Raw genomic sequence first — 13,536 nt, forward strand, 5'->3', positions numbered from 1 at the left:
CCACAGTTGATTCTGCAATGCAGGCTGGGTCAAACACACACACACACACACACACATACACATCCTGCTGCTTGGCTCCAGATGTCAGGTGGATTGGGGATGGGTGTGTGTGTGTGTGTGAAGGGAGCTGTTTGTCAGCACCTTTCAAACTAGGCGCTAAACGGGCCTGCAGAGGTGGCAAACAACTCTGTCCTATAAAATTACACCAAGGACACTCCTGCTATATAATATACTGATCTACAATACACAGATCTACAATACACTGATCTACAATACACTGACCTTCAATGCACTGATCTTCAATATACTGATCTACAACATACTGATCTACAACACACTGTTCATTCCTAAGCACTGCTGAAAAGGATGGTGTTATATGGCTGCATTCAACTTATTGACCCTTGGCCATTGCTATATTTATATATGGACCTATTATTTATTATTGTATTTTAATACAGGGGACAAAAAGTGTTAAACCAACTTGTTTTTTAAAGTTGATCTACAAATGGTGATTAAATGCACTGACACGGCAACAACATAACTAGAGAAGAGACTGACATGGCAACAACATAATGGGACAAGGCCCTGTCACATCAACAGTATTACAAGACAAGGCACTGACACAGCAACAACATAACAGGACAAGGCACTGACACAGCAACAACATAACAGGACAAGGCACTGACACATCAACATCATAACAGGAGCAGGGCAATGACACAGCAACAACATAACAGGAAAAGGCACTGACACAGCAACAACATAACAGGACAAGGCACTGACACAGTAACAACATAACAGGACAAGGCACTGACAGAGCAACAACATAATGGGACAAGGCACTGACACAGCAACAACATAACAGGACAAGGCACTGACATGGTTATAACATAACAGGACAAGGCACTGACACATCAACAACATAATAGGACAAGGCACTGACATGGTTATAACAGAACAGGACAAGGCACTGACATAGAAACAACATAACAGGACAAGGCACAGACACATCAACTACATAACGGGACAAGGCACTGACATGACAAAAATATAACAGGACAAGGCACTGACTCATCGACAACACAACCGGACAAGGCACAGACACAGCAACAACCTAATGGAACAAGGCACAGACACAGCAACAACCTAATGGAACAAGGCACAGACACAGCAACAACCTAATGGAACAAGGCACAGACACAGCAACAGCATAATGGAACAAGGCACAGACACAGCAACAGCATAATGGAACAAGGCACAGACACAGCAACAGCATAATGGAACAAGGCACAGACACAGCAACAGCATAATGGAACAAGGCACAGACACAGCAACAGCATAATGGAACAAGGCACAGACACAGCAACAGCATAATGGAACAAGGCATAGACACAGCAACAACATAATGGAACAAGGCACAGACACAGCAACAACCTAATGGAACAAGGCACAGACACAGCAACAACATAATGGAACAAGGCACAGACACAGCAACAACATAATGGAACAAGGCACAGACACAGCAACAACATAATGGAACAAGGCACAGACACAGCAACAGCATAATGGAACAAGGCACAGACACAGCAACAGCATAATGGAACAAGGCACAGACACAGCAACAGCATAATGGAACAAGGCACAGACACAGCAACAGCATAATGGAACAAGGCACAGACACAGCAACAACATATAACAAACTCGCTAGTCACTAAGTAAAACCGTCTCCAAAAACCTCTAATGAAAAATAAATATGCGTTGGTTGAATCTAAATTCTTAGCAGCGGAGCAGTTCCAATCCATTGACTCTTTGCACTTGTCTTTTCAGAAGTGGTCCAATCCTCACCTGTAAATGTTTTCCAGAGCCAGCTGCTCAGAACAGTCCAGAGGTCCTCAAACCTCTCCTCAGGGACCAGCAGCCATTCCATGTTAGAAACGTTTTTCCAGAGCCAGTACACCTGATTCAACTTGTTACTCAACCAAATATCACTCCCTTAATTAGATCTATCAGGGTTACTACCCTAGTTCAGGGTTACTACAAAAATGTGGTTTGAGAATCACTTCACTAGATCAGCCCAGGCCACTGCTTTGGTTAATTCCATAACACAGTATGATCACAACGGGTGGCCACTATTTTGGAACGAAATAATTCTGCCTTGTGTTTATTATTGTACATCCATCAATAAGTCTTCAGGAACAAGCTTTGGTACTGACAGGAGATTTGTAGGATTCAGTTCGAAAATATATTTTTCCTTAGAAACAACTGGCGTTTTCATGTTAATGTGCTAAGTTACACCCACGTGTTTCTGCTAATCGGTTATCAACTACAAACATCACTAATAAATCAATACCATGCAAAAAACAAGGGCCACGTGGGTCAGAAACCCTGGTGTGAACAATTTCAGTGGGGAACATTTGCACGTTTGACATTGAATTGAATACCTAGAGTCCCGACAAAATGGATTGCATTGACTTTCTGTCTCTCATTATGAAATGGTTAATGTGCCATAATGCAGTCGATACTTGATGGATTTTCACAATTTCCTGAGTCGAGTGTCTCACTCTGCTGCCACAGTCATCCCAGCAGGACGCTGGGCCTTCCGCGCGTTTTTGGCGTCCGATGCTTCGTGTTTCGCATCGATGAGACCACAGACTTTTATCTAATCCAGTTGACATGGTTACATCAGGGTGATCCACTTAGTGAGGGGGGAAAGAGGTGCCACGGTAACACACACACACACACACACACACACTCACACAGAGAGAAACATGTCCATTCACATACACAGCTAATAAAATATTTAATGATTATGCTGGTCATTCAGAGGTAAACATCGTAAATGCTGTTGCAATGTTAACAAGACCTTGTAATAACTGCCAGGCGATTAATAAAGGATGTCGGATTTCATTTGTTCACGTTGACCTGTATTTAACAGTTAATGGTGAATAACAAACATTACTAACTAATGTTAGTGTCATTGCCCATTTAGCCACTTAGACATCTGGACAGTTTGTCAGTCAGTCATTCAACCAGTCTGACAGCCAGTCAGCCAGCCAGTCTGTCAGTCAGCCAGCCTGTCAATCAGCTAGCCAGCCTGCCGTTTAGTCAGTCTGTCAGTCAGCCAGCCTTGTCAGTCAACTAGCCAGCCAGCCCGTTTAGTCAGTCTGTCAGTCAGTCAGCTAGTTAATCAGCCAGTCAGCAAAACAGTCAGCCAGATAGTCATTCAGCCTGCAAGGCAAGGCAGGCGCTAAACAGGCGGTCAACACACAGGTAGGGTCTGATGGAGAGTGAGCTGTGACAGATTCGTTTAACCGCCTGGCCTTGTGTCGCCATGCCGACACCACATCATGTCACTACGGTAACACAGCAGAGACGGTGAGGAAGGAAGACGGAAACAAGACTCGACTGAGGGGAGTGTGTGTTTAAGTGTCTGTGTATGTGTTCATGTCTCTGTGTGTGTTAATGTCGGTGTGTGTGTTTGTGTGTGTGTAAATGTCTGTGTGTGTTCTTGTCTGGGTGTGTGTTTGTGCGTTCATTTGTGTGTATTTATGTGTTCATGCAACTGTGTATATAAATGGGGACAAACAGTGATTAAACCAGGCCTTATGCACACTTCCCCCTCAGCCATACCCCCCCCAGACCATCTCTGAAGATCTCCCTCCTCCAGCCAGACAACCATACCCCCCCCCCCAGACCATCTCTGAAGATCTCCCTCCTCCAGCCCCACAACCATACCCCCCACCCAGACCATCTCTGAAGATCTCCCTCCTCCAGCCAGACAACCATACCCCCCCCCCCCAGACCATCTCTGAAGATCTCCCTCCTCCAGCCCCACAACCATACCCCCCACCCAGACCATCTCTGAAGATCTCCCTTCTCCAGCCCCACTGGGTACTTCCTTCAGACTCTTAAGCCGTCCCATTCCGGCTCTGTGGTTATGTCTTTCAGAGCTATCACCTCTAACCTAACTGGTCCGGCTTCAAAACAAGACCACCAGATCTCCTCTGTGACACGGAGACTCTTCTCCTGTGATGCTGGAAACCCACCTGTCCTCTCATGGCCTGGTCTTACTAAATGACGTGGGGAAGATCTGTGTCTGTTCCACAGGCCTCTCAACGCTGGTGTCCCCCCGGTCTCAGTTCTAGGACCCCTCCTCTTCAATCTATGCAACTCTACTGGCTCCGTCACATCCTCAGTTAATCTCAACTATTTTCCAACCCCTCCCTCCTTCTCACATCCAACTGGCGACGCAAATTATTCTCTACTTGGACGCCGGGCCCACCACCAAAAACCTCCCCGCTGGTTTCGTCACACCGCTGCAGAACATCCCGACGGTCTCCCATGAAAACCCACTCCCCCACCCATTCCACTGGCTTCCGGTTGAAGCTACACTGCGAGGTCACGGTGCCAGACCAGAGGAAGGGGAGGGGCGCCACGCTACCTACGGTCAAACCCTACATCCCTAGGCGAGCTCTTCGTTCTGCCACCTGTGGTCTTTTTGGTGCGCTCACTCAGCCCCGGTCAAAGCTCCTCTCTGTTCTTCCCTTTGGAGAAGAATCCCCTTTATCGGAAAACGCCTGAAAACATTTTAAGGTTTTAAAATAACTCTGGAGCCTCTCATGAACTTATGCCTGCGCCATTTCCTATTTTCTACCTTCTAGCACCGACTCTGCTAATGGTTACTCAATTGAGTAGGGTGTAATTACTGTAGTCTACTGCATTCACACTATCGCTCTTCCTCTCCCTATCTCTCTCTTACACACACACACAAGGGGATTATCACGACACACTGCAACCCCTACATGCACTCTCCCAGAGTGAACTGGACCCAAGCAAACAGGAGGGAGGTGGTTTTTGGAAAGGGGATATTTGAGGATGTGTTAGGCACCCACGACCCAAACAGCAGGCAAAAGACTCCATCGTTCAGCCCTTTTTATGAGCGCCCAGTGTAGGAACTTGGCTGCTACTCGGGATGCTATGCCAATATGATGGGTTACAGATAGGCAGTCATCCTGATGGATCACCTGCTGTGCTGGTTTACGGGAATGTATTCGCGTTAGGGTCCATGCGCCTGTGGTTTAATGTTACGTATAATGGCACAACACATTGTCTCACAGATTCATCTGTGGATGTACGCGGGGTGACATACAGCAACGCCGCAAAGATTTCAATTAACACCTTTTCAATTAAGGGAGTGTGTCTCCTGTACACGCTTGAAAATGCCTTGGGGCAAGTGTGACGCCCATACAACTCTACGCGGCAGTGGATGGCTGTAAATAGTTTATAACCCCCGAGAGAAACATGCTATAAATCAAAAGGAACAACGAAATGTTCTGTTTCTGAGCCTGAGGTGGTCCCACATGGAGGCCAAAACATTCTGTGAGAGGAACTGGCCTGTACAGCTGTGACCTCACAATGATGCTGACGTTGACGACGTTGATGACGCTGATGACGCTGATGACGGCGACGATGTTGACGACTTTGACGACATTGATTATGTAGCCGACGCTGATGAAGCGGACGTCATTGATGACGTCGACGACGATGACAGCGTTGACGACGGCCGATGCTGATGCGTCGACGACGATGACGACGATGACAGCGTTGACGAGGATGATGGTGTTGATAACCATAACTGCTGCACTGTCAAGAGCAACTGCCTTTCTGCCCATTAGGATAATTTGTGTCAATTTGCTAATGCACTGAAACACCAAGACGTGTCTCGGACTGTGTGAGACACATGCCCCCTCCGCACACACAAACACGCCAAGACTGGCCTCCTTATTCAGAACATTCCCATATTGTGAATATATTACTACACAACCAATATAAGCTCATGATTCTCGAGACAGGATCATTTACATCAGTAATACGGTGACAATTATAGACACAGATTCTAGATTGATTTTCTACATTACATATGTTTTACCATATGTTAGTGACTTGGGGTAAGACTTGGGTAAGGCTAGCTGACCTGGGTCATTGTTATTGGTTACTGTTATGGGTCAATTGCTTTGTCAACAAGAAGTGTAGACTAAAAGCAGAATGCTAATTTACATAAAGTAAATTATGCTAATTTACATATAAAATGTTCACACCCTCTTTTGTTTCACCTGTTCTCATATCGTTGCCCCCCCCCCCACCAGGTGTTCTCGGTTCCCCACTAGCCCTCTGTGTATTTAACCCCTGTTCTCTGTTCTGGCTGGTGACAGATCGTATTGTCCTGTACAGTCATTTCCAGTGTTCTCCCCGTTACCCATTTCGTCTGTCTGTCCTCCCGGTCTATCTGTCTCTGGCTGTTGGTTTCCCCGACCAACGAGCCCGTCTGATCCAGTGTCCCTCTGCTATTCTTCTCTGTTGCCGACCTTTGCTTACCCACCCACTACGAGACTGCTTTTCCCTGAACCCGTCATTAAACTTATTGTACGGAACCTCCCCTGGCTTCGTGTCCGCAATTGGGTCCACTGTTCTCTTTCGTGTCACATTTTTGTGTTTTCATTTAAACAAAACATTTAGAAGTAGAAAATGGTAATGTTAGGGGTAGCAGTGGACAGGTGGTAGGTAATATTGACGAGGCATACATAATTTGCACCTCTGTAATTGATTTGACAGCTGGTGGAACTTCAGCTCGTCAGCTGGTGTCACTTTTCACACGCCTTAAACAATCCAAAATGTGCCCAAGGGTCAACATATCCCTCCACATCACATTTACAGCACTTTTTGACACAGACCTTCCATTTGAAGTACTAAAAGTATTTGGCCAAATAGCTTCACAGCTAAATCTTATCAGTCAGATGTGTTTGTTCATAACGTTTGCAGCTGTCAATGGCCAGTCTTGATTCCAGGCTTTGTATTTCTCATTTTAAGTCTGTGTCTGGTCTGACAGAGGACCAAAGAATTCAGGATGCAAGTCAAGCTGGCCTTCATGAGACAGATCAATCAGGAATAAGTTGATTAGATTCAAAACATTAGCGTTTGCCAGAATCACCATTAAAAAGAACAACAGCGCCGGTGTGGCCAGCAATGGCGAATTACCTGGTAGCTCCAGGAAGACCACTGTGGTGAATGCCCAGAGAATACCGTCAACGAATAATGTTTGACCAACAGCCCGACTGATCGGGAACACTCCTCTGGAGGAAGGCAGGTACGTATCAAATACTTCTAAAAGCAGGAGGGAACACCAGCAAAACTTCAGAGTGGTACCCTACAAGACGCCAGCCACTACAAAGACACAGGTTAGCTTTGGATAAAAAAAAAGAGCTGAGTTCTGAATGAAAGCCTTACGGACAGGTGAGATGAAGATGATTCCGTGCCAGAGGGATTGAAATAGGAAAGTGTGGAGAGAAAAAAAGGAACTGAGCTTGACCTTAAAGCTTACCACCTCATCCGTGAAACATGGCGGCGCTATGTGTTACGCTCTGGCCATATATGGCCGCGACAGGAAGCTGGCTCACTCTGTTGGTCATGTGACGGCTGACGGCAGATGAATTCCGAAGTGCACAGAAACATCTCTGTTGCTTAGACACAGCCAAATTCCTCTAAGCTGATTGGACGGCGTTTCATCACGCATCTGGACAGTCACCCCGACCCACTGCCCTAGCGGCCAGGGAGGTTTTCAGGGCCAAAAAGTGGAGGGCCGACTGGCCACGCCAATCAGACACTCAGAATCCAACCGAGGATGGAAAGATAATGATTAGCGGGGTGACAGACGAACAGAGAAATAGAAGGAATGAGATGGAGGGGGAAGGAGTAAGGTGTGTGTGTGTGTGTGGGGGGGGGGGGCGCGTGATGTCAGAAAGTGTAGTCAGTGTACTCAGATGTCAAAACCCACACACACTCACACACACATGAACACTACGGCATGTGAATGAGTAAGCATACACACACACACACACACACACAAGCAACACGTTATTGGAACCTACACTAACACCCATGTCAAACCACCAACCATAGCCATCAATCGATGCTTTGTCATTTGTCATTTTCTCTCTGTGGGGGTCAGTCCTGAATAGTAAAGGCTGGCCTATTCTGCACACACACACACACACACACATGAACACTACGGCATGTGAATGAGTAAGCATACACACACACACACACGCCGTACACACATTCTCAGCATATATCAGAATTCAGGGAGGGGATTACATACAAAGAATGGGAAGTCCAACCTACTTCCAACTGTGCCCCAAAGGCCACCCTGACCCCTGGGTAGCACACTACTTTTCAACCAGGCCCCGATGGCACAGTAAAGAAAATAGGGTTCCATTTGGGATTCGGCCTGGCTATTACAGTCACTGTGTGTGACGTCTGCGAGAGAGAAACACGGCCTTCTGGGATTGACACTGCCCCTGGGCAACTGGGTCAAAGTTAGACATGGGTCTCTCTCTCTCACTCTCTCTGTTGTTTTCTGTTTCACTCACTGAATCTCCCTCTCTCTTTCCCTCTTTCTCCCACTTTGCTTTCCCACTCAGCCTCGGAGACAGGCGTTTGCATAATGACATAACACGCCTCTCCACGCATTCCCGCTGGCATTTCGTTTTGCATTAGCCAGGGATCAATAATATGCGATACTGCTCAAAATACCCCGTGCGTTTGTGCCGGACAAAAGATGGCATTATAAAAATATGAAATCAACTTCAACCTTTGTGTTGGGACATGATGCCTATGGGCACAGACATTGGGAAAGTCTGTGTGCGTGTGTGTATGTGTGTGTGTGTGTGTGTGTGTGTGCAAGCATGAATGTCAGATTGAGTACAGTTCTCCTGTTTGATGTGGAACATTGCTAATCAAATGCCCTGTACACGAAAAGCTCCACAGCCAAGCCGCATTTCACTGACACCACACACACACACACACACACACACACACACACGCAGATGCACAGTTATCTACTGATATAATTAAAAGGCCAATTTATGTGTAAACAGTGTAGAAACCAGATTAGACCCCTGCTGGGTTGCTGAGCTTTGAACACTGTCCACACGACACTTCACAGGCAGGATGTGATGTCACAGAACTTGCACTAAGGACCCATAATCGTAATCGGATCAGCGTTTGGCCGAATTATGGTTCCGCGTTCGTTTTATTTTGCCTCTCACTGACTTGAAAGCATTCGCTCAGGCCGAAGCAATTCAACCCTGGTCCTAGGCATCTGGAGAACACATGGATTTCGTCCTTTCCCTCTAAACAGGGACGGACGGACTGAGTGAAGTCGACAAGCAGTTAGAAAGAAAACAAAAGGTATGGATGTGGTCCTGCCATCCAGGAGTTGAAAGGTCCTGGTGTAGGCTAAGCATCAGATAGATTAGGCCTTCGCCCTATTTGAAAACCGAGTCCACATTCCAGCATACATTTGACTGAAGTCCTAAACTTGAAGGGCCCGAACAAAAGTATAGTGAAGGGATCCGATTGAGAAGCAACTCAGAGTGTGTAGATTGGAGACCAGACCAGAATAAAATAATAATGTACCTCTCAAGGCACATGGCTAATCTGATCCTAGATCAGTACCCAACAACAAAACCAGGTCTACTTGAACCTGTACGGGAAGTGATTTGCTTTTAGTTAAAATTCCAAAGAATTAATGGGATCTTCCAGGGAGTCTTTCCCCCAGAGACAGAACAGGGCAGTCCCTAAACAATTTCCATGAATATTGTATGTTGTCTCTGCTATGCCTTAAACTCGACTGAACTGTACGTAAACAGAGGAGGCTTACACGGACCGGCCTTACCTAAACATCAGACTGTTACCATGGTTACACAAAGAAAGTCTGGAGGACGTCATCGGAAAGACGTCTCAACCAAACAGAATCTGATTGGAACTGCTTTCATCAGTCGTCCCTGCGGTTTGTCATTTGGCCGGTGTGACATGGAGATAAATAAGCAGCAACAACCCGCATTTCCTGTATGTTCAATCACCTGACGCTTTGCACACATATGCATTTAAGCATTAGTCGCCTGTTCCCTCACAAAGAGCTAGAATTGCTTCCGGTCTGCTTGCTAATGAAGAGCTATGTTGCTCTGGCAAACTATGTTGCTCTGGCAAATGCTAATGGAAGGACAACACAGACCAGTGTAACTGAAGTTTGGGTTAATACCACTTTCCTGGAAATAGTTGGATGTCACTTTGTTTCCTACACCAGGACTGAATCAGCGGAAAACCAGTAAAGAACATTCTAACGAACGTTTAACATTCCGACTCCCACAAAACGTGGGCTTACAGGTCAGAGATGAGAGAGATGGTCTCCACTCTCAGCTTCTGAAAGGGGCTCAGCGATGCACTAGGCCCAAGCCATACAGGAACTGATCCCGGACCACTTCTTAGTTTCCTGAGCCACACCCCTAGTTCAACTGAAAAGCCTTTCTGCGGGCCCTGACCCGGTATTTCCAGACGCGGATCCCATTTCAGGCCTTAGCCTCCTGGCCTTACCTTCCAGGCAGCAGGTCCTCCACAGGCCGGAATGCGTCATCACCTCCTCGTTCTTCTTGACGGTCTCATTCTCGTTGTTGCTCTTGGATTTGCAGGTCCCTCGGGAGTACAGCCAGTAGTCCGTGCCCACGGCGATGGTCATGAGGCTGAAGGCGGCGAACGCTCCGACCGTGGTCAGCAGCATCTGAACTCCGCGGTCAAACACGCCCATGCTGCCGCATTCCATGAAAGGGGAGCCCCCTTTCCTCTTTACGAACAGGAAGTAAATGTTGGTCAGCTTTCGGGACCACGCGGCAGAGGAGGTGGAGGTGGGATGAGGGCCCTGATGGTGGGGGTTTCCACGGGCCCGAGGTGGGGGGGTGTCGGGGGGGGAGGCAGGGGAGCTCGGGGGAAATCGTATGGTTGGTTTTTGGGTAGGGGTACCGACACGGGTGAGAAATCAGGAGACGACAGGGGGGGGGGTGTGTTTTTTTTTGTTTGGGCTCCCTATGAACGACCTAAGGACTGAACCTGTTAGGCCACTAAGACTCACCGCGCAAATGAGGGAAGGCTGTGTGAACAGCAGGGGCTAGGATGTCTGGTTTGGACCCGGCCAAATTGGCCCTAGCCAGAGTAGGTAACAACTGACGGCCTAGCTGCCTCAGCTAGTCTACAAGTGGCATGAACTACTTTCCTAAAATAATTGCCACATAAACCTCACATGATCCTAATATGAGTAGAAGACATAAAAGAAGAGATTGCTGGAGCTTTTTCTACTGTGTAGAACCTGGCAGAGATGCAGGATACAAACGGCAGGAGCCTGCATTGATGACATAGAATCAATCAGCAAATCCGACGATGTTGGTAAGATAAGGTCAAGTTATCAGGAACGGACAATCTTTGTCCTATCACTGGGAATGTAAAATGACCCGAAACTTCTGGGTTTGTGGTGGCAAGTGTGGCGAAAGGTCCAGAACCGCACATACACTCACACGTTCACGCTCTGCCACAAACACACATTCACACACGTGCACGCGCGTACACACACACAAACATACACACGCATGCACACAGGCACGCACGCACACACACACACACACACACACACAAGCACTCTATCACACACAATGTGCTTAGATTGAGAAGGAAAGGATCCGGGTTAGGTCTAATGGTAGACACCAATGATTTCTTCAAAACCGTCTGATCCACAATCTAAAAGGTCTCCGACCAATTAGAACAGGACTACCTATAATTAGCCTTCTGGCAGTATTCTGATACCGTTATTTTAACCAGTCTGATCTAGTTAAGTCCTGTCATGCATCCTGCCTGCCTGTCTTGCCTTTATATTTGGCCAGTTCTATTCGGCAAACAGCGAACACAGGGAGAAAGAGAGAGAGAGAGACGAACACGGGTTTGGGGACGTGAGGGGAGAGAGAAACACAGAGGAAATCAGACAATGAATTCAAATGAACGACTTCAAATGGTGCCAAAAACCAACCAGGGATTCGTAACGATATACTCAGAAGGAGTAGACATGATTGCTTGCCTTCAAAATAAATAAAAACATGGGGGGACGAGAGAGAGACGAATCCAATCCAAACACCGAATCCAAATAAATTTTAAATAATCAAGTCAAACTCAAAATCCAGCCCCAAAAAGATCGTAGCCTCGTCGAGGAATAAAATATTAAACAAAAAACAATATCAGCACCACTAGGTATCCTTTTTCCTAAAATTCTGGTCCCCAGTTTCCATATGTAGGATCTAGAATGCGGAAGGTTTCCACCGAGAATGTAGCTCTGTTAGAAGCGGGCGAGGTACCGACGCAGATCCGTAGAAAGAGGGGCGCATCCAGCCATCCAAGACGACCATTACTCGTCATAGAGCCGGGTAGAGGGAGAGCATGTGGCGGGGGCGCCGACGGTGCTGTGGGAGCCTTTCTGGCAGATCGACGAGACTAGTGTTGTTGCTCCGGTATCCAAATTATCCTCAACGGTTATATCACAAGCGGACGCAGAACCGACGCAGAACCATATACACGGACCGCGCGCCATGTAAGATATAAAATAATTGCAAGGGCTGGACTAGAACGTGGGCAGGAAAAGTACAGACAAAAATAAAGAGCATCAGTCCTTTATGGTGGTGTTTTCCCCCCTTCGGTTTCCACCTCCCGGTTTGGGTTTCTTTGCATCCTGAAAGGGAAGCGGAGGGGAGAGAAAGGAGGGGGTGGATGATGGTTAGAAGCGGAGAATGAAAAAAAAATCGACATAACCAGAGAGGAGGTTCACCGCTCCATCCGCACAGCGCGCCACGCAAAGGCAGTAGCTAAAAAAGGATGGGCACGGGTTCTGGACGGGCTTTATGAGAGACCCTTTCTTTGAAATCAAACAGCCATCATTTTTCCATGTTGTATGTTTGTAAGAAACACAGATTTTCCACTCCCATCTATTTGTTTATCTTTGTTTCCGTCGGGCAATGCGACTGTGCGTATCGCCACAGTCTCCCCCCTTGTGCGTTTTTATCCCCACTCAGTTTCTGCTGCACGCTTGTTGCTGGAAAGAAAGATTGTCATCCTGGTTAGGTAGGGCGGGGGGAGAGGAGGAGAAGTGGAGGGGTTGGCGTAGGTTGTTCCGTTTTACCATGGATAAGAGAGAACTAGAGAACTAGACGGATGAGGGGGATACTTAGTGCTCGAGCTCTACTGTATATATTCGTCGTGATGTCGGTGATTTGTGCGTTGTTGTGAGCGTGTATGTTTCTGTTAGAGCTGCAGGATGTGTGAGTTTGTTGTGAGTGTGTGGGTGTGTATTCTGGGCGGAGGGTAAGAGTGGAAGAGACTGTCAAGCAGTTTCTTCTCGAAATGTATTTTGTGAAGTACACGTTACATTTTAGTCTTATCTTGGCCTCACTCATCAGAATGATGTCCTCAGTAGGAAGAAATACCGCTTTTTTCCAATGTTAAATAGTTCATGGACCAGGCTTGCTCGTAGTGTTTGAAATACAAATCCTCAACACTTAGGGACCAAACACTTGTTCAATTTGGCATAACAAAACCCGGCCATTTCCAATTCTGTCCCATGTGCACCCGTGTATTTGCTCCCGCCGAACATTTCTCGGTGGTGCTGAA

The 13,536-nt window shown here is 47.0% G+C and overlaps 1 protein-coding gene across 1 annotated transcript in view; it reads right to left on the minus strand.

The window, feature by feature from the left end:
* Positions 1-12,965, minus strand: part of LOC105031192 (voltage-dependent calcium channel gamma-2 subunit) — a 47,097-nt gene extending 34,132 nt beyond the window's left edge. The window contains exon 1 of the mRNA XM_010905479.5: positions 10,432-12,965. Within this exon, the coding sequence (XP_010903781.1) occupies positions 10,432-10,657 (226 nt within the window). The 5' untranslated portion in view covers positions 10,658-12,965. The remainder of the gene's footprint in view (positions 1-10,431) is intronic.
* Between the last annotated feature and the right edge of the window lie 571 nt (positions 12,966-13,536).

Source organism: Esox lucius, chromosome 9, assembly GCF_011004845.1.
Source record: "Esox lucius isolate fEsoLuc1 chromosome 9, fEsoLuc1.pri, whole genome shotgun sequence".
Lineage (NCBI taxonomy): Eukaryota > Metazoa > Chordata > Actinopteri > Esociformes > Esocidae > Esox > Esox lucius.